Here is a 19,597-nt window from a genome sequence, read left to right as displayed (position 1 = left end):
GGTGTTTAACCTGAGACTCTGACTGAGCTTTAACCCCGTCATTTCCCTTTCCTCCTGCTCTCCAGAGAATGGGAGCTGCCCGGATGCCAGGCGCCTTACCCCGATGTGCAATGTTAACTACGGCCAGGAGTGTACAAATGACGATGACTGTGATCTGTGGCTCTCGTGCTGTGAGGCCGGATGTGGGAAGAGATGTGTCCATCGGTATCACAAACACGGTGAGGATGACTGACCCTCCCATTCCCCCCTTTAGGGAACACTGCACACGCCTGGTGGAGACAATCTGACTGAGGTAGAGACCCCTGTCTGTCCCAGCAACCCAATCTCCCTGCCCCCTGCAGTTGGAGTATTCAGTTTGAGGGTGTCCCCTCTCAGTAGGAAACTCCTTCCCATGTCCCAGCTTATCCAGAGCCATTTCAGGATCATTCCCAATGGGAGTGAGTCTCCCCCAGTCTACTATATCCCATTGGAAAGCCAGCCCCAGTCTGCCCAATCCTGTCATCATCAGTTTGTACCCATTGGAAGGTGCTGCTCATAAAACTGACACTCATATCCCACCCTCTGTATATTCGCCCATTCCCGTTTCTCCCACTCCCCGCTCCCCCCAACTCCCATTTCACCTGACTCACTGAGCTGTCATGTTTGGCCAAGGCAGAACGGAAACCAATGTGAAATCCTCCCTCCTCATTGTCACACTGCCATCCCCAATCTACCCCTTTGTCTCCAGGCTTCCCCTTGTTTTTCCCTGGATCATCCCATACTCCATATAACCAGGGCAGTGCTGAATTTCCATCCGGCCTTTCACTGAATTCTGATTTGACCCGAAAACAGGAAAGCGAGAAGCAGAGTGTCCCAAACCATTAAAGACGCGAGATATCTGTGACCGGGACGATGCCGAGGAGTGTGAGGGAGACGAGGACTGCGCAAGGTGGAAGCAGTGCTGTAACGTCGGTGACTGCGGCAAACGCTGCATCTATGGGGTCAAGAGGCGAGGTGAGAGAGGGAGAACTCATCTCACAGAAAGGAGAGTGTACAAGAGAGGTGTAGTTCTGTGAAGGAGAGGGGTTAGCTCCCTGTGTGTGAGGGAGAGGAGGGTGGTCCTTGTGTGTATGTGAGAGAGGAGAGTGGTCCCTGTGTGTGTGAGAGGAGAGTGGTCCCTGTGTGTGTGTGAGGAGAGTGGTCCCTATGTGTGTGAGAGGAGAGTGGTCCCTGTGTGTGTGTGAGAGAGGAGAGTGGTCCCTGTGTGTGTGAGAGGAGAGTGGTCCCTGTGTGTGTGAGAGGAGAGTGGTCCCTGTGTGTGTGTGAGGAGAGTGGTCCCTGTGTGTGTGAGAGGAGAGTGGTCCCTGTGTGTGTGTGTGAGAGGAGAGTGGTCCCTGTGTGTGTGTGAGAGAGGAGAGTGGTCCCTGTGTGTGTGTGAGAGGAGAGTGGTCCCTGTGTGTGTGAGAGGAGAGTTGTCCCTGTGTGTGTGAGAGGAGAGTAGTCCCTGTGTGTGTGAGAGGAGAGTGGTCCCTGTGTGTGTGAGAGAGGAGAGTGGTCCCTGTGTGTGTGAGAGGAGAGTGGTCCCTGTGTGTGTGTGAGAGGAGAGTGGTCCCTGTGTGTGTGAGAGGAGAGTGGTCCCTGTGTGTGTGTGAGAGGAGAGTGGTCCCTGTGTGTGTGTGAGAGGAGAGTGGTCCCTGTGTGTGTGAGAGAGGAGAGTGGTCCCTGTGTGTGTGAGAGGAGAGTGGTCCCTGTGTGTGTGAGAGGAGAGTGGTCCCTGTGTGTGAGAGAGGAGAGTGGTCCCTGTGTGTGTGAGAGGAGAGTGGTCCCTGTGTGTGTGAGAGGAGAGTGGTCCCTGTGTGTGAGAGAGGAGAGTGGTCCCTGTGTGTGTGAGAGGAGAGTGGTCCCTGTGTGTGTGAGAGGAGTGTGGTCCCTGTGTGTGTGAGAGGAGAGTGGTCCCTGTGTGTGTGTGAGAGGAGAGTGGTCCCTGTGTGTGTGAGAGGAGAGTGGTCCCTGTGTGTGTGTGAGTGGAGAGTGGTCCCTGTGTGTGTGAGAGAGGAGAGTGGTCCCTGTGTGTGAGAGAGGAGAGTGGTCCCTGTGTGTGTGAGAGGAGAGTGGTCCCTGTGTGTGAGAGGAGAGTGGTCCCTGTGTGTGTGAGAGGAGAGTGGTCCCTGTGTGTGTGTGTGAGAGGAGAGTGGTCCCTGTGTGTGTGTGTGTGAGGATAGTGGTCCCTGTGTGTGTGTGAGGAGAGTGGTCCCTGTGTGTGTGAGAGGAGAGTGGTCCCTGTGTGTGTGTGAGAGGAGAGTGGTCCCTGTGTGTGTGAGAGGAGAGTGGTCCCTGTGTGTGTGAGAGGAGGGTGGTCCCTGTGTGTGTGTGAGGAGAGTGGTCCCTGTGTGTGTGTGTGAGGACAGTGGTCCCTGTGTGTGTGAGAGAGGAGAGTGGTCCCTGTGTGTGTGTGAGAGGAGAGTGGTCCCTGTGTGTGTGAGAGGAGAGTGGTCCCTGTGTGTGTGTGAGAGGAGAGTGGTCCCTGTGTGTGTGAGAGAGGAGAGTGGTCCCTGTGTGTGAGAGAGGAGAGTGGTCCCTGTGTGTGTGAGAGGAGAGTGGTCCCTGTGTGTGAGAGGAGAGTGGTCCCTGTGTGTGTGAGAGGAGAGTGGTCCCTGTGTGTGTGTGTGAGAGGAGAGTGGTCCCTGTGTGTGTGTGTGTGAGGATAGTGGTCCCTGTGTGTGTGTGAGGAGAGTGGTCCCTGTGTGTGTGAGAGGAGAGTGGTCCCTGTGTGTGTGTGAGAGGAGAGTGGTCCCTGTGTGTGTGAGAGGAGAGTGGTCCCTGTGTGTGTGTGTGAGGACAGTGGTCCCTGTGTGTGTGTGAGAGGAGAGTGGTCCCTGTGTGTGTGAGAGGAGAGTGGTCCCTGTGTGTGTGAGAGGAGAGTGGTCCCTGTGTGTGTGAGAGAGGAGAATGGTCCCTGTGTGTGTGTGAGAGGAGAGTGGTCCCTGTGTGTGTGAGAGAGGAGAGTGGTCCCTGTGTGTGTGAGAGGAGAGTAGTCCCTGTGTGTGTGAGAGGAGAGTGGTCCCTGTGTGTGTGAGAGAGGAGAGTGGTCCCTGTGTGTGTGAGAGGAGAGTGGTCCCTGTGTGTGTGAGAGGAGAGTGGTCCCTGTGTGTGTGAGAGGAGAGTGGTCCCTGTGTGTGTGTGAGAGGAGAGTGGTCCCTGTGTGTGTGTGAGAGGAGAGTGGTCCCTGTGTGTGTGAGAGAGGAGAGTGGTCCCTGTGTGTGTGAGAGGAGAGTGGTCCCTGTGTGTGTGAGAGGAGAGTGGTCCCTGTGTGTGAGAGAGGAGAGTGGTCCCTGTGTGTGTGAGAGGAGAGTGGTCCCTGTGTGTGTGAGAGGAGAGTGGTCCCTGTGTGTGTGAGAGGAGAGTGGTCCCTGTGTGTGTGAGAGGAGAGTGGTCCCTGTGTGTGTGTGAGAGGAGAGTGGTCCCTGTGTGTGTGAGAGGAGAGTGGTCCCTGTGTGTGTGTGAGTGGAGAGTGGTCCCTGTGTGTGTGAGAGAGGAGAGTGGTCCCTGTGTGTGAGAGAGGAGAGTGGTCCCTGTGTGTGTGAGAGGAGAGTGGTCCCTGTGTGTGAGAGGAGAGTGGTCCCTGTGTGTGTGAGAGGAGAGTGGTCCCTGTGTGTGTGTGTGAGAGGAGAGTGGTCCCTGTGTGTGTGTGTGTGAGGATAGTGGTCCCTGTGTGTGTGTGAGGAGAGTGGTCCCTGTGTGTGTGAGAGGAGAGTGGTCCCTGTGTGTGTGTGAGAGGAGAGTGGTCCCTGTGTGTGAGAGGAGAGTGGTCCCTGTGTGTGTGTGAGGAGAGTGGTCCCTGTGTGTGTGAGAGGAGAGTGGTCCCTGTGTGTGTGTGAGAGGAGAGTGGTCCCTGTGTGTGTGTGAGGAGAGTGGTCCCTGTGTGTGTCCCTGTGTGTGTGAGCGGAGAGTGGTCCCTGTGTGTGTGAGAGGAGAGTGGTCCCTGTGTGTGAGAGGAGAGTGGTCCCTGTGTGTGTGAGAGGAGAGTGGTCCCTGTGTGTGTGTGTGAGAGGAGAGTGGTCCCTGTGTGTGTGTGTGTGAGGATAGTGGTCCCTGTGTGTGTGTGAGGAGAGTGGTCCCTGTGTGTGTGAGAGGAGAGTGGTCCCTGTGTGTGTGTGAGAGGAGAGTGGTCCCTGTGTGTGTGAGAGGAGAGTGGTCCCTGTGTGTGTGAGAGGAGAGTGGTCCCTGTGTGTGTGTGAGGAGAGTGGTCCCTGTGTGTGTGAGAGGAGAGTGGTCCCTGTGTGTGTGTGAGAGGAGAGTGGTCCCTGTGTGTGTGTGAGGAGAGTGGTCCCTGTGTGTGTGAGAGGAGAGTGGTCCCTGTGTGTGTGTGAGAGGAGAGTGGTCCCTGTGTGTGTGTGAGAGGAGAGTGGTCCCTGTGTGTGTGAGAGGAGAGTGGTCCCTGTGTGTGTGAGAGGAGAGTGGTCCCTGTGTGTGTGAGAGGAGAGTGGTCCCTGTGTGTGTGTGAGAGGAGAGTGGTCCCTGTGTGTGTGAGAGGAGAGTGGTCCCTGTGTGTGTGTGAGAGGAGAGTGGTCCCTGTGTGTGTGAGAGGAGAGTGGTCCCTGTGTGTGTGTGAGAGGAGAGTGGTCCCTGTGTGTGTGAGAGGAGAGTGGTCCCTGTGTGTGTGAGAGGAGAGTGGTCCCTGTGTGGTGAGAGGAGAGTGGTCCCTGTGTGTGTGAGAGGAGAGTGGTCCCTGTGTGTGAGAGAGGAGAGTGGTCCCTGTGTGTGTGAGAGGAGTGTGGTCCCTGTGTGTGTGAGAGGAGAGTGGTCCCTGTGTGTGTGTGAGAGGAGAGTGGTCCCTGTGTGTGTGAGAGGAGAGTGGTCCCTGTGTGTGTGTGAGTGGAGAGTGGTCCCTGTGTGTGTGAGAGGAGAGTGGTCCCTGTGTGTGTGTGTGTGAGGAGAGTGGTCCCTGTGTGTGTGAGAGAGGAGAGTGGTCCCTGTGTGTGTGAGAGGAGAGTGGTCCCTGTTGTGTGAGGGAGTGGTCCCTGTGTGTGAGAGGAGAGTGGTCCCTGTGTGTGTGAGAGGAGAGTGGTCCCTGTGTGTGTGTGAGAGGAGAGTGGTCCCTGTGTGTGTGTGTGTGAGGATAGTGGTCCCTGTGTGTGTGTGAGAGGAGAGTGGTCCCTGTGTGTGTGAGAGGAGAGTGGTCCCTGTGTGTGTGTGAGAGGAGAGTGGTCCCTGTGTGTGTGTGAGAGGAGAGTGGTCCCTGTGTGTGTGAGAGGAGAGTAGTCCCTGTGTGTGTGTGAGGAGAGTGGTCCCTGTGTGTGTGTGAGAGGACAGTGGTCCCCTGTGTGTGTGAGAGAGGAGAGTGGTCCCTGTGTGTGAGGAGAGTGGTCCCTGTGTGTGTGAGAGAGGAGAGTGGTCCCTGTGTGTGTGTGAGGAGAGTGGTCCCTGTGTGTGTGAGAGGAGAGTGGTCCCTGTGTGTGTGAGAGGAGAGTGGTCCCTGTGTGTGTGTGTGAGGAGAGTGGTCCCTGTGTGTGTGAGAGGAGAGTGGTCCCTGTGTGTGTGAGAGGAGAGTGGTCCCTGTGTGTGAGAGAGGAGAGTGGTCCCTGTGTGTGTGTGAGAGAGGAGAGTGGTCCCTGTGTGTGTGTGTGAGGAGAGTGGTCCCTGTGTGTGTGAGAGGAGAGTAGTCCCTGTGTGTGTGAGAGGAGAGTGGTCCCTGTGTGTGTGAGAGAGGAGAGTGGTCCCTGTGTGTGTGAGAGGAGAGTGGTCCCTGTGTGTGTGTGAGAGGAGAGTGGTCCCTGTGTGTGTGAGAGGAGAGTGGTCCCTGTGTGTGTGTGAGAGGAGAGTGGTCCCTGTGTGTGTGAGAGAGGAGAGTGGTCCCTGTGTGTGTGAGAGGAGAGTGGTCCCTGTGTGTGTGAGAGGAGAGTGGTCCCTGTGTGTGAGAGAGGAGAGTGGTCCCTGTGTGTGTGAGAGGAGAGTAGTCCCTGTGTGTGTGAGAGGAGAGTGGTCCCTGTGTGTGTGAGAGGAGAGTGGTCCCTGTGTGTGTGTGAGAGGAGAGTGGTCCCTGTGTGTGTGAGAGGAGAGTGGTCCCTGTGTGTGAGAGGAGAGTGGTCCCTGTTGTGTGTGAGAGGAGAGTGGTCCCTTGTTGTGTGTGTGAGAGGAGAGTGGTCCCTGTGTGTGTGTGTGTGAGGATAGTGGTCCCTGTGTGTGTGTGAGGAGAGTGGTCCCTGTGTGTGTGAGAGGAGAGTGGTCCCTGTGTGTGTGTGAGAGGAGAGTGGTCCCTGTGTGTGTGAGAGGAGAGTGGTCCCTGTCTGTGTGAGAGCAGAGTGGTCCCTGTGTGTGTGTGAGGAGAGTGGTCCCTGTGTGTGTGTGTGAGGACAGTGGTCCCTGTGTGTGTGTGAGAGGAGAGTGGTCCCTGTGTGTGTGAGAGGAGAGTGGTCCCTGTGTGTATGAGAGGAGAGTGGTCCCTGTGTGTGTGTGAGGAGAGTGGTCCCTGTGTGTGTGAGAGAGGAGAATGGTCCCTGTGTGTGTGTGAGAGGAGAGTGGTCCCTGTGTGTGTGAGAGAGGAGAGTGGTCCCTGTGTGTGTGTGAGAGGAGAGTGGTCCCTGTGTGTGTGAGAGGAGAGTGGTCCCTGTGTGTGTGAGAGGAGAGTGGTCCCTGTGTGTGTGTGTGAGGAGAGTGGTCCCTGTGTGTGTGAGAGGAGAGTGGTCCCTGTGTGTGAGAGAGGAGAGTGGTCCCTGTGTGTGTGTGAGAGGAGAGTGGTCCCTGTGTGTGTGAGAGGAGAGTGGTCCCTGTGTGTGTGTGAGAGGAGAGTGGTCCCTGTGTGTGTGAGAGAGGAGAGTGGTCCCTGTGTGTGTGACAGGAGAGTGGTCCCTGTGTGTGTGAGAGGAGAGTGGTCCCTGTGTGTGTGAGAGGAGAGTGGTCCCTGTGAGTGTGAGAGGAGAGTGGTCCCTGTGTGTGTGAGAGGAGAGTGGTCCCTGTGTGTGTGTGAGAGGAGAGTGGTCCCTGTGTGTGTGAGAGAGGAGAGTGGTCCCTGTGTGTGTGTGAGAGGAGAGTGGTCCCTGTGTGTGTGAGAGGAGAGTGGTCCCTGTGTGTGTGTGTGAGAGGAGAGTGGTCCCTGTGTGTGTGTGTGTGTGGATAGTGGTCCCTGTGTGTGTGTGAGGAGAGTGGTCCCTGTGTGTGTGAGAGGAGAGTGGTCCCTGTGTGTGTGTGAGAGGAGAGTGGTCCCTGTGTGTGTGTGAGAGGAGAGTGGTTCCTGTGTGTGTGAGAGGAGAGTGGTCCCTGTGTGTGTGAGAGGAGAGTGGTCCCTGTGTGTGTGTGAGAGGAGAGTGGTCCCTGTGTGTGTGTGTGTGAGGAGAGTGGTCCCTGTGTGTGTGTGAGAGGAGAGTGGTCCCTGTGTGTGTGAGAGGAGAGTGGTCCCTGTGTGTGTGTGAGAGGAGAGTGGTCCCTGTGTGTGTGTGAGAGGAGAGTGGTTCCTGTGTGTGTGAGAGGAGAGTGGTCCCTGTGTGTGTGTGAGAGGAGAGTGGTCCCTGTGTGTGTGTGAGAGGAGAGTGGTCCCTGTGTGTGTGTGAGAGGAGAGTGGTCCCTGTGTGTGTGAGAGGAGAGTGGTCCCTGTGTGTGTGAGAGGAGAGTGGTCCCTGTGTGTGTGTGAGAGGAGAGTGGTCCCTGTGTGTGTGAGAGGAGAGTGGTCCCTGTCTGTGTGAGAGGAGAGTGGTCCCTGTGTGTGTGTGAGGAGAGTGGTCCCTGTGTGTGTGTGCGAGGACAGTGGTCCCTGTGTGTGTGTGAGAGGAGAGTGGTCCCTGTGTGTGTGAGAGAGGAGAGTGGTCCCTGTGTGTGTGAGAGGAGAGTGGTCCCTGTGTGTGTGAGAGGAGAGTGGTCCCTGTGTGTGTGTGTGAGGAGAGTGGTCCCTGTGTGTGTGTGAGAGGAGAGTGGTCCCTGTGTGTGTGTGAGAGGAGAGTGTTCCCTGTGTGTGTGTGAGAGGAGAGTGGTCCCTGTGTGTGTGTGAGAGGAGAGTGGTCCCTGTGTGTGTGTGAGAGGAGAGTGGTCCCTGTGTGTGTGAGAGTGGTCCCTGTGTGTGTGAGAGGAGAGTGGTCCCTGTGTGTGAGAGAGGAGAGTGGTCCCTGTGTGTGTGTGAGAGGAGAGTGGTCCCTGTGTGTGTGTGAGAGGAGAGTGGTCCCTGTGTGTGAGAGAGGAGAGTGGTCCCTGTGTGTGTGTGAGAGGAGAGTGGTCCCTGTGTGTGTGAGAGGAGAGTGGTCCCTGTGTGTGAGAGAGGAGAGTGGTCCCTGTGTGTGTGCGGAGAGTGGTCCCTGTGTGTGTGAGAGGAGAGTGGTCCCTGTGTGTGTGAGAGGAGAGTGGTCCCTGTGTGTGTGTGAGAGGAGAGTGGTCCCTGTGTGTGTGAGAGTGGTCCCTGTGTGTGTGAGAGGAGAGTGGTCCCTGTGTGTGTGAGAGGAGAGTGGTCCCTGTGTGCGAGAGAGGAGAGTGGTCCCTGTGTGTGAGAGAGGAGAGTGGTCCCTGTGTGCGTGTGAGAGGAGAGTGGTCCCTGTGTGTGTGAGAGTGGTCCCTGTGTGTGTGAGAGGAGAGTGGTCCCTGTGTGTGAGAGAGGAGAGTGGTCCCTGTGTGCGAGAGAGGAGAGTGGTCCCTGTGTGTGAGAGAGGAGAGTGGTCCCTGTGTGTGAGAGAGGAGAGTGGTCCCTGTGTGCGAGAGAGGAGAGTGGTCCCTGTGTGTGAGAGAGGAGAGTGGTCCCTGTGTGTGTGTGAGAGGAGAGTGGTCCCTGTGTGTGTGAGAGGAGAGTGGTCCCTGTGTGTGTGAGAGGAGAGTGGTCCCTGTGTGTGTGTGAGAGGAGAGTGGTCCCTGTGTGTGAGAGAGGAGAGTGGTCCCTGTGTGTGTGTGAGGAGAGTGGTCCCTGTGTGTGAGAGATGAAAGTGGTCCCTGTGTGTGTGAGAGGAGAGTGGTCCCTGTGTGTGTGAGAGGAGAGTGGTCCCTGTGTGTGTGTGAGAGGAGAGTGGTCCCTGTGTGTGTGTGAGAGGAGAGTGGTCCCTGTGTGTGTGTGAGAGGAGAGTGGTCCCTGTGTGTGTGAGAGGAGAGTGGTCCCTGTGTGTGTGTGAGAGGAGAGTGGTCCCTGTGTGTGTGAGAGGAGAGTGGTCCCTGTGTGTGTGAGAGGAGAGTGGTCCCTGTGTGTGTGAGAGGAGAGTGGTCCCTGTGTGTGTGAGAGGAGAGTGGTCCCTGTGTGTGAGAGAGGAGAGTGGTCCCTGTGTGAGTGGGGATAGAGCGTCCCTGTATTTGAGGGAGAGTTGAGAGCGTGCCTGTATTTGTGATCGAGTGGAGAGTCTTCACTGTGTGTGGTGGAGAGCAAAGTGGTTTGTATGAGCGTGAGATGTAAAAAGAATGTGGGTGTGCGGGGAGATGAGAAGAAAGTACAGTCCTTGTAGTGGATCAGCAATGATCTTATTGAGCGATTGGGGCAGTCCAGGTGATCTGAATGGTCTACTTGTGTTCCTCGTCCTTGATGTTGTGAACTGTTAACCCTGTCCAGCAGCAGTTTAGTTTGAGCTCAGAGTTATGCTTTCCCCACAGAGGAGGCCTTTGAATGTCCAGCAGAATCTCGTCTCCAGCCCATTTGTCAGATGAAACTGGGATCTCAATGTTCCACTGATGACGACTGTGATATCTGGCAAAAGTGTTGTGAGACTGGATGTGGGAGGAGATGTGTCATGAGCTTCAAGCCTGGAGGTAAGGAGGAAAGATCCCCTCAGAGCCATGTCACTGTATCTGGGTGGGAGAGAGCTGTCTGTCTCAGACTCAATTCTCACATTCCTCTCCTGACGAACCTCACCATTCCCATCTTCCATGGTGTTCAGCTCATCGTGAACCACTGTAGTCTCTCTGATCTCTGTTCCCCCATCCAACCCTGAGTGTCAAATCCTGAGTCTGGTTCACACACCACCATGTAGGATTGGGAACACCCAATGGCACGCTGTGCAATACGGCCTCCTGCTGTACACACCCCATTATTGTCTTCAAATCCAGACCTGGACAACTGTGTCACCACCTCGTGATCAGCACCATTCGCTTATTCTGGGAACTCCTGCACACCCCTCTCGATCTCCATAATCTTGGCCAGCCCCCTAAACCCCAAACCGATCTCTGTCACCTCATCCAGCCCCAACAGCCCTCCCGATCTCTGTAACCCCCTCCAGCCCCACACCCCCTCCCTGTCTCTGTAACCCCCTACACCCCCTCCCTGTCTCTGTAACCCCCCCTACACCCCCTCCCTATCTCTGTAACCTCCTCCAGCCCCACACCCCCTCCCTGTCTCTGTAACCCCCGACACCCCCTCCCTGTCTCTGTAACCCCCTAAACCCCCACCCTATCTCTGTAAGCCCCTCCAGCCCCACACCCCCTCCCTATCTCTGTAACACCCCCCTGCACCTCCCCCTATCTCTGTAACCCCCCTACACCCCCTCCCTATCTCTGTAACCCCCCTACACCCCATCCCTATCTCTGTAATCCCCCTACACCCCTCCCTATCTCTGTAAGCCCCTACACCCCCTCCCTGTCTCTGTAACCCCCCTACACCCCCTCCTTATCTCTGTAACCCCCCTACACCCCCTCCCTATCTCTGTAACCCCCCTACACCCGCTCCCTATATCTCTAACCCCCTACACCCCCTCCCTATCTGTGTAACCAAATCCCTATCTCTTTAACCCCCCTACAGCCCCTCCCTATCTCTGTAACCCCCCTACAGCCCCTCCCTATCTCTGTAACCCCCCCTACACCCCCCTCCCTATCTCTGTAACCCCCCTACATCCTCTCCCTATCTCTGTAACTCCCCTACACCCCCCTCCCTATCTCTGTAACCCCCCTACACCCCCTCCCTATCTCTGTAACCCCCTACACCCCCTCCCTATCTCTGTAACCCCCCTACACCCACTCCCTGTGTCTGTAACCCCCCTACACCCCCTCCCTATCTCTGTAACCCCCTCCACCCCCTCCCTATCTCTGTAACCCCCTACACCCCCTCCCTATCTCTGTAACCCCCCTTCACCCCCCTCCCTATCTCTGTAACCCCCCTACACCCCCTCCCTGTCTCTGTAACCCCCCTACACCCCCCTCCCTATCTTTGTAACCCCCCTACACCCCCTCCCTATCTCTGTAACCCCCCTACAGCCCCTCCCTATCTCTGTAATCCCCTACACCCCCTCCCTATCTCTGTAATCCCCTACACCCCCTCCCTATCTCTGTAACCCCCTACACCCCCTCCCTGTCTCTGTAACCCCCCTACACCCCCTCCCTATCTCTGTAACCCCCTACACCCCCTCCCTGTCTCTGTAACCCCCCTACACCCCCTCCCTATCTCTGTAACCCCCTACACCCCCTCCCTGTCTCTGTAACCCCCCTACACCCCCTCCCTATCTCTGTAACCCCCTCTACACCCCCTCCCTGTCTCTGTAACCCCCTACACCCCCTCCCTATCTCTGTAACCCCCCTACACCCCCTCCCTATCTCTGTAACCCCCCTACACCCCCTCCCTATCTCTGTAACCCCCCTACACCCCCTCCCTATCTCTGTAACCCCCTACACCCCCCTCCCTATCTCTGTAACCCCCTACACCCCCTCCCTATCTCTGTAACCCCCCTACAGCCCCTCCCTATCTCTGTAACCCCCTACACCCCCTCCCTGTCTCTGTAACCCCCCCTACACCCCCTCCCTATCTCTCTAACCCCCCTACACCCCCTCCCTATCTCTGTAACCCCCCTACAGCCCCTCCCTATGTCTGTAACCCCCCTGAACCTCTCCCTATCTCTGCCACCCCCTCTAGCTCCAGTTTCTCTGCTGTCTGTGAGAGATGTTTCCCAGGGAAGGGTCTCTGTTGGATCAGCAGTTGTGGTGAAAGCTGTTTTTCTCTCTCTCTCAGTGTCTCCTAAAGGCCAAGGATCCACATGTCCGGACACGACCAGACTGCATTATGTCTGTCGGATGAACTTCACCGCTCCCTGCGATGGAGACGATTCCTGTGGTCACTGGGCATCGTGCTGTAAGACGGAGTGTGGACCTCGATGTGTGTCACAGTGGTTTGCGAGAAGTAAGCCCCTCTCACCCCGAACCTACGCTACCCCAGCAGGTCAGAGGACCAATAATCCCCCCACATTCAGTGACAGGGTCTCCTTTGCATGGGAGGGCAGGGCTTTGTCAGGCTAGACCCGCTGTGGTGTGGACACCGGGCTGTAAGTCCCACTCCAGCATTCCGGGATAAACATAGCCTTGTTAGCAACAGGAAAGGTAGCTTTGTACAGGGACGGCTGTGTCTCCCAAGCTTGACTGAGCCTGTATTTTTGAGAAAGTGAGAAAGGTGATTGGTGAGGGCAGGTCAGTGGGTGTTGTCGATAGGGATTGTAACAAGGCCTTTGACAAGGTCTCTCATGGTAGGCCAGAACAGAAGGTGAATATACACGGGATCCACACACAGTGCGCTGGTAAGATGGATCCACAACTGGCTTAGTGACAGAAGCACAGAGAGTAGCAGTGAAAGGGACTGGAGAACCGTGATCGGTGGTGTCCCACAGGGATTTGTGCTGTGACCCCCTTGCCATTTATCAGATATATAGGAGGAGAATGAAGGTGGCCCCCCCGATGAATATGTTCGTGATCGTCACGCAGGTTAGGGGGAGCTGTGGATACGAAGGAGGATTGCCCGAGGACAGAGCAGGATGGAGATAGACCAGAGGATTGGGTGAAGAGATGGAGTGTAATCTGAGCAAATGTGAGGTGATGCGTTTTGGGAGATCGAATAAGCCTGGTTTGTTTTCACGTGAACATGGAAAGGATGAGAGTCGACCTGATAGAAGGTTCCTCACTTACAAACCGAATGTATCGCCTGGTCAGTTTTACTTTCCCAGGACAGAAATGTCAATGACTATAGGAGCACAGATTTGGGGTAAAAGGGGAGACCGTGGGAGGCAGGTTTGTTTAACACACAGGGTGGTTAGTATGTGGAAAGTGCTGTCACGGGGGGTGGTGGAGGCAGGTACAGGAGCGATGTTGAGGAGGCACCTTGACAGATTGAGGAACTGGTAGGGGATAAAGGGATGTGAAAACCCAAGAGATAAAACGTTTTCAGGAGTTTATCACCATGGAAAGGGGAAAGTGATGCTGTCAGAGGAGGAGAGCAGTTGGAGGGAAAGAGGGAAGCAACAGTAAGTGAGAGGGTTATTGCAGAGGGTGGGCAGTAGAATGAGCATTCCCTGGTTTGGGAATGGGGGGAGGGTGGGGAACAGATGGGGAAGGTGTGAAGGAGTATGTGAAGGGCCCTGTGTGGGACTCTGTAACTGTGTCTGTCCTACCTTCCCATTGACAGAGCCTGCTGACCAGTGCCCAGAGGAGGACACCCTCTCCATGTTCTGTCAGATCAGCACCGGGCGTTCCTGTAATGACAACGGGGACTGTGATGGATACCACTCGTGTTGTGATGCTGGCTGTGGGAAGAAATGCATCCCAAAGTGTTTCACAGGAGGTGAGAAAGAGAGAGAGAGACAGAGAGAGAGAGTGTGTGAGAGAGGGAAACACATCCAATGTGCCGGACATAGACAGTATCCAGGGAGTACAGATTCCCCAAGGCCATCCTGGAATCCCGGCTCTGATCCCTCCTCCCAGGTTAGCGAGGGATAGGGGCTCGGCAGAACAGGACCCCGCTTCTAATCCCTGTACCTGGTAAGGGATGGATCGTGGTGTGACACAGACAGGGATCCTGTTCCCGATCCCTGTCCCTGTGTTAGGGAGGGATCGTGGTGTGACACAGACTGGGATCCTGTTCCCAATCCCTGTCCCTGGGTTAGGGAGGGATTGTGGTGTGAAACAGACAGGGATCCTGTTCCCGATCCCTGTCCCTGGGTTAGGGAGGGATTGTGGTGTGACACAGACAGGGATCCTGTTCCCGATCTCTGTCCCTGTGTTAGGGCAGGATTGTGGTGTGACACAGACAGGGATCCTGTTCCCAATCCCTGTCCCTGTGTTAGGGAGGGATTGTGGTGTGACACAGACAGGGATCCTGTTCCCAATCCCTGTCCCTGTGTTAGGGAGGGATTGTGGTGTGACACAGACAGGGATCCTGTTCCCAATCCCTTCCCCTGGATTAGGGAGGGATTGTGGTGTGAAACAGACAGGGATCCTGTTCCCGATCTCTGTCCCTAGATTAGGGCGGGATAGTGGTGTGAACGAGTCAGGGATCCTGTTCACGATGCCTATCCCTGGATTAGGGAGGGATTGTGGTGTGACACAGACAGGGATCCTCTTCCCGATCCCTGTCCCTGGGTTAGGGAGGGATTGTGGTGTGACACAGACTGGGATCCTGTTCCCGATCCCTGTCCCTGGGTTAGGGAGGGATTGTGGTGTGACACAGACAGGGATCGTGTTCCCGATCCCTGTCCCTGGGTTAGGGAGGGATTGTGGTGTGACACAGACAGGGATCCTGTTCCCGATCCCTGTCCCTGGTTTAGGGAGGGATTGTGGTGTTACACAGACAGGGATCCTGCTCCCGATCCCTGTCCCTGGGTTAGGGAGGGATTGTGGTTTGACACAGACAGGGATCCTGTTCCCGATCCCTGTCCCTGGGTTAGGGAGGGATTGTGGTGTTACACAGACAGGGATCCTGTTCCCGATCCCTGTCCCTGGGTTAGGGAGGGATTGTGGTTTGACACAGACAGGGATCCTGTTCCCGATCCCTGTCCCTGGGTTAGGGAGGGATTGTGGTGTGACACAGACAGGGATCCTGTTCCCGATCCCTGTCCCTGGGTTAGGGAGGGATTGTGGTGTGACACAGACAGGGATCCTGTTCCCGATCCCTGTCCCTGGGTTAGGGAGGGATTGTGGTGTGACACAGACAGGGATCCTGTTCCCGATCCCTGTCCCTGGGTTAGGGAGGGATTGTGGTGTGACACAGACAGGGATCCTGTTCCCGATCCCTGTCCCTGGGTTAGGGAGGGATTGTGGTGTGACACAGACAGGGATCCTGTTCCCGATCCCTGTCCCTGTGTTAGGGAGGGATTGTGGTGTGACACAGACAGGGATCCTGTTCCCGATCCCTGTCCCTGGGTTAGGGAGGGATTGTTGTGCAAACCACACAGTATCCTCCTCTCCGGGAATATGAGTACTCCCTGTTTGGATGTTGTGGTCTGTCTGATGCCTCTGTTCCATCACAGTTAAGTCGTCTGTCTCTCCTCAGCCCGTTCTCTGTTCCCACTGTAGGCCACGAGAGAGGAATTGTGTGTGAGCTGTCTGGAATACTGCGGCAGATCATGGAGTAGTGTTGTGAAGGCTGAGTTGTCCCACCCTCTCTCCAATTCCCAGCTTCCTTCACAAGGCACTGGGCTCCATTCTGTCAGTGAGATGGGAGAGTGGGGTGTTTATCTGTTAATTCCACAGTCACAAGTGATTTGTTGTCTGATTCTGTCCCCCATCTCCCTGTGTTTGTCTTCACAGAGAACGGAACCTGTCCCATTGCAAGGAGGCTGACGATGTTGTGCAACACGACCCTGGGAAAAGACTGCAAGAACGACACGCAATGCGACGTGTGGCAGAGGTGCTGCCTGGCCAAGGGCTGCGGTGGGAAATGTGTCCCAACATTCATCAGTAAATGTGAGTATCCATCACCGCGGTGCCTCCCACAGGTTTGTGTGATAATCCCGAATGTGCTGAAGAGGACCAATGTGAGCAGTGTAGAGTGAGCTTTACACTGTACCTATGAGCATGGTGTTTCTATCCTGGTAGTGTTTGATGAGTCGACGCTGTAGAGGAACCATGACTCTGTATCTAATACCACTGTCCGTGTCGTGGGAGTGTTTGATAGAGGACAATGGAAACATTACACTGTATGTAAACAAATTGACCAAGTGAAACCTCATTCTCTCCTTCAGTTTTGCGAAAGAAATGCCCAGAACATTCCCGTGTGTCTTTTCTCTGCAAGAAAAACAGGGCTCGATCTTGTGAGGATGATGATGATTGTCCTTCCTATGAACAGTGCTGCGAGATTGGATGTGGCAAGAAATGTGTCTCCTCATTCAGGCAAGGTAAGGATTAGGGTCTGACAGAGTGTCAGCAGGGGAATGGTCTGGGGCAAGATAGTTCAGCACAACGGAGACGGCAGGGTACAGACTGAGAGAGTCCCGAGACTGCAGGGAGCAGAGTGAGAGAGTCCCGAGACTGTGGGGAGCAGAGTGAGAGAGTCCCGAGACTGCGGGGAGCAGACTGAGAGAGTCCCGAGACTGCAGGGAGCAGACTGAGAGAGTCCCGAGACTGCAGGGAGCAGACTGAGAGAGTCCCGAGACTGTGGGGAGCAGAGTGAGAGAGTCCCGAGACTGCAGGGAGCAGACTGAGAGAGTCCCGAGACTGCAGGGAGCAGACAGAGAGAGTCCCGAGACTGCAGGGAGCAGACTGAGAGAGTCCCGAGACTGTGGGGAGCAGACTGAGAGAGTCCCGAGTCTGCAGGGAGCAGACAGAGAGAGTCCCGAGACTGCAGGGAGTAGACTGAGAGAGTCCCGAGACTGCAGGGAGCAGACTGAGAGAGTCCCGAGACTGCAGGGAGCAGACTGAGAGAGTCCCGAGACTGCGGGGAGCAGAGTGAGAGAGTCCCGAGACTGTGGGGAGCAGAGTGAGAGAGTCCCGAGACTGTGGGGAGCAGAGTGAGAGAGTCCCGAGACTGCAGGGAGCAGAGTGAGAGAGTCCCGAGACTGTGGGGAGCAGAGTGAGAGAGTCCCGAGACTGCGGGGAGCAGACTGAGAGAGTCCCGAGACTGCGGGGAGCAGACTGAGAGAGTCCCGAGACTGCAGGGAGCAGAGTGAGAGAGTCCCGAGACTGCAGGGAGCAGACTGAGAGAGTCCCGAGACTGCAGGGAGCAGACTGAGAGAGTCCCGAGACTGCAGGGAGCAGAGTGAGAGAGTCCCGAGACTGCGGGGAGCAGAGTGAGAGAGTCCCGAGACTGCAGGGAGCAGACTGAGAGAGTCCCGAGACTGCAGGGAGCAGACTGAGAGAGTCCCGAGACTGTGGGGAGCAGACTGAGAGAGTCCCGAGACTGCAGGGATCAGAGTGAGAGAGTCCCGAGACTGCAGGGAGCAGACTGAGAGAGTCCCGAGACTGCAGGGAGCAGAGTGAGAGAGTCCCGAGACTGCGGGGAGCAGAGTGAGAGAGTCCCGAGACTACAGGGAGCAGAGTGAGAGAGTCCCGAGACTGCAGGGAGCAGAGTGAGAGAGTCCCGAGACTGCAGGGACCAGAGTGAGAGAGTCCCGAGACAGTGGGGAGCAGAGTGAGAGAGTCCCGAGACTGCAGGGAGCAGACTGAGAGAGTCCCGAGACTGCAGGGACCAGAGTGAGAGAGTCCCGAGACAGTGGGGAGCAGAGTGAGAGAGTCCCGAGACTGCAGGGAGCAGAGTGAGAGAGTCCCGAGACTACAGGGAGCAGAGTGAGAGAGTCCCGAGACAGTGGGGAGCAGAGTGAGAGAGTCCCGAGACTGCAGGGAGCAGACTGAGAGAGTCCCGAGACTGCAGGGAGCAGAGTGAGAGAGTCCCGAGACAGTGGGGAGCAGAGTGAGAGAGTCCCGAGACTGTGGGGAGCAGAGTGAGAGAGTCCCGAGACTGTGGGGAGCAGAGTGAGAGAGTCCCGAGACTGCAGGGAGCAGAGTGAGAGAGTCCCGAGACTGCAGGGATCAGAGTGAGAGAGTCCCGAGACTGCAGAGAGCAGACTGAGAGAGTCCCGAGACTGCAGGGAGCAGACTGAGAGAGTCCCGAGACTGCAGGGAGCAGACTGAGAGCGTCCCGAGACTGCAGGGATCAGACTGAGAGAGTCCCGAGACTGCAGGGAGCAGACAGAGAGAGTCCCGAGACTGCAGGGAGCAGAGTGAGAGAGTCCCGAGACTGTGGGGAGCAGAGTGAGAGAGTCCCGAGACTGCAGGGAGCAGAGTGAGAGAGTCCCGAGACTGCAGGGAGCAGAGTGAGAGAGTCCCGGGACTGCAGGGAGCAGAGTGAGAGAGTCCCGAGACTGCAGGGAGCAGAGTGAGAGAGTCCCGAGACTGCAGGGAGCAGAGTGAGAGAGTCCCGAGACTGTGGGGAGCAGAGTGAGATAGTCCCGAGACTGCAGGGAGCAGACTGAGAGAGCCCCGAGACTGTGGGGAGCAGAGTGAGAGAGTCCCGAGACTGTGGGGAGCAGAGTGAGAGAGTCCCGAGACTGTGGGGAGCAGACTGAGAGAGTCCCGAGACTGCAGGGATCAGAGTGAGAGAGTCCCGAGACTGCAGGGAGTAGAGTGAGAGAGTCCCGAGACTGTGGGGAGCAGAGTGAGAGAGTCCCGAGACTGCAGGGAGCAGACTGAGAGAGCCCCGAGACTGTGGGGAGCAGAGTGAGAGAGTCCCGAGACTGTGGGGAGCAGAGTGAGAGAGTCCCGAGACTGCAGGGAGCAGAGTGAGAGAGTCCCGAGACTGCAGGGAGCAGACTGAGAGAGTCCCGAGACTGCAGAGACCAGAGTGAGAGAGTCCCGAGACTGCAGAGACCAGAGTGAGAGAGTCCCGAGACTGCAGGGAGCAGACTGAGAGAGTCCCGAGTCTGCAGGGAGCAGAGTGAGAGAGTCCCGAGTCTGCAGGGAGCAGAGTGAGAGAGTCCCGAGACTGCAGGGAGCAGAGTGAGAGAGTCCCGAGACTGCAGGGAGCAGAGTGAGAGAGTCCCGAGACTGTGGGGAGTAGAGTGAGAGAGTCCCGAGTCTGCAGGGATCAGAGTGAGAGAGTCCCGAGACTGCAGGGAGCAGACTGAGAGAGTCCCGAGTCTGCAGGGAGCAGACTGAGAGAGTCCCGAGTCTGCAGGGATCAGAGTGAGAGAGTCCCGAGACTGCAGGGAGCAGAGTGAGAGAGTCCCGAGACTGCAGGGAGCAGACTGAGAGAGTCCCAAGTCTGCAGGGAGCAGAGTGAGAGAGTCCCGAGACTGCAGGGAGCAGAGTGAGAGAGTCCCGAGACTGCGGGGAGCAGAGTGAGAGAGTCCCGAGACTGTGGGGAGTAGAGTGAGAGAGTCCCGAGTCTGCAGGGATCAGAGTGAGAGAGTCCCGAGACTGCAGGGAGCAGACTGAGAGAGTCCCGAGTCTGCAGGGAGCAGACTGAGAGAGTCCCGAGTCTGCAGGGATCAGAGTGAGAGAGTCCCGAGACTGCAGGGAGCAGAGTGAGAGAGTCCCGAGACTGCAGGGAGCAGAGTGAGAGAGTCCCGAGACTGCAGGGAGCAGACTGAGAGAGTCCCGAGACTGCAGGGAGCAGAGTGAGAGAGTCCCGAGACTGCAGGGACCAGAGTGAGAGAGTCCCGAGACTGCAGGGAGCAGACTGAGAGAGTCCCGAGACTGCAGGGATCAGAGTGAGAGAGTCCCGAGACTGTGGGGAGCAGAGTGAGAGAGTCCCGAGACTGCAGGGAGCAGAGTGAGAGAGTCCCGAGACTGCAGGGAGCAGAGTGAGAGAGTCCCGAGACTGCGGGGAGCAGAGTGAGAGAGTCCCGAGACTGCAGGGAGCAGAGTGAGAGAGTCCCGAGACTACAGGGAGCAGAGTGAGAGAGTCCCGAGACTGCAGGGAGCAGACTGAGAGAGTCCCGAGACTGTGGGGAGCAGACTGAGAGAGTCCCGAGACTGCAGG

At 56.6% G+C, this 19,597-nt stretch overlaps 1 protein-coding gene across 1 annotated transcript in view; it reads left to right on the top strand.

Moving 5' to 3' along the window:
• Positions 1 to 19,597, top strand: part of LOC140472018 (uncharacterized) — a 78,566-nt gene that overhangs the window by 30,786 nt on the left and 28,183 nt on the right. Inside the window, exons 17-23 of the mRNA XM_072567458.1 lie at positions 66 to 218; positions 832 to 993; positions 9,529 to 9,684; positions 11,870 to 12,037; positions 13,310 to 13,465; positions 15,430 to 15,585; positions 15,864 to 16,016. Of these exons, the coding sequence (XP_072423559.1) occupies positions 66 to 218; positions 832 to 993; positions 9,529 to 9,684; positions 11,870 to 12,037; positions 13,310 to 13,465; positions 15,430 to 15,585; positions 15,864 to 16,016 (1,104 nt within the window). The remainder of the gene's footprint in view (positions 1 to 65; positions 219 to 831; positions 994 to 9,528; positions 9,685 to 11,869; positions 12,038 to 13,309; positions 13,466 to 15,429; positions 15,586 to 15,863; positions 16,017 to 19,597) is intronic.

Source organism: Chiloscyllium punctatum, unplaced genomic scaffold (genome assembly GCF_047496795.1).
Source record: "Chiloscyllium punctatum isolate Juve2018m unplaced genomic scaffold, sChiPun1.3 scaffold_218, whole genome shotgun sequence".
NCBI classification, from domain to species: Eukaryota; Metazoa; Chordata; class Chondrichthyes; order Orectolobiformes; family Hemiscylliidae; genus Chiloscyllium; species Chiloscyllium punctatum.
Note: the sequence above shows the minus strand (reverse complement) of the source record. Positions and strands in the feature narration are given on the sequence as shown.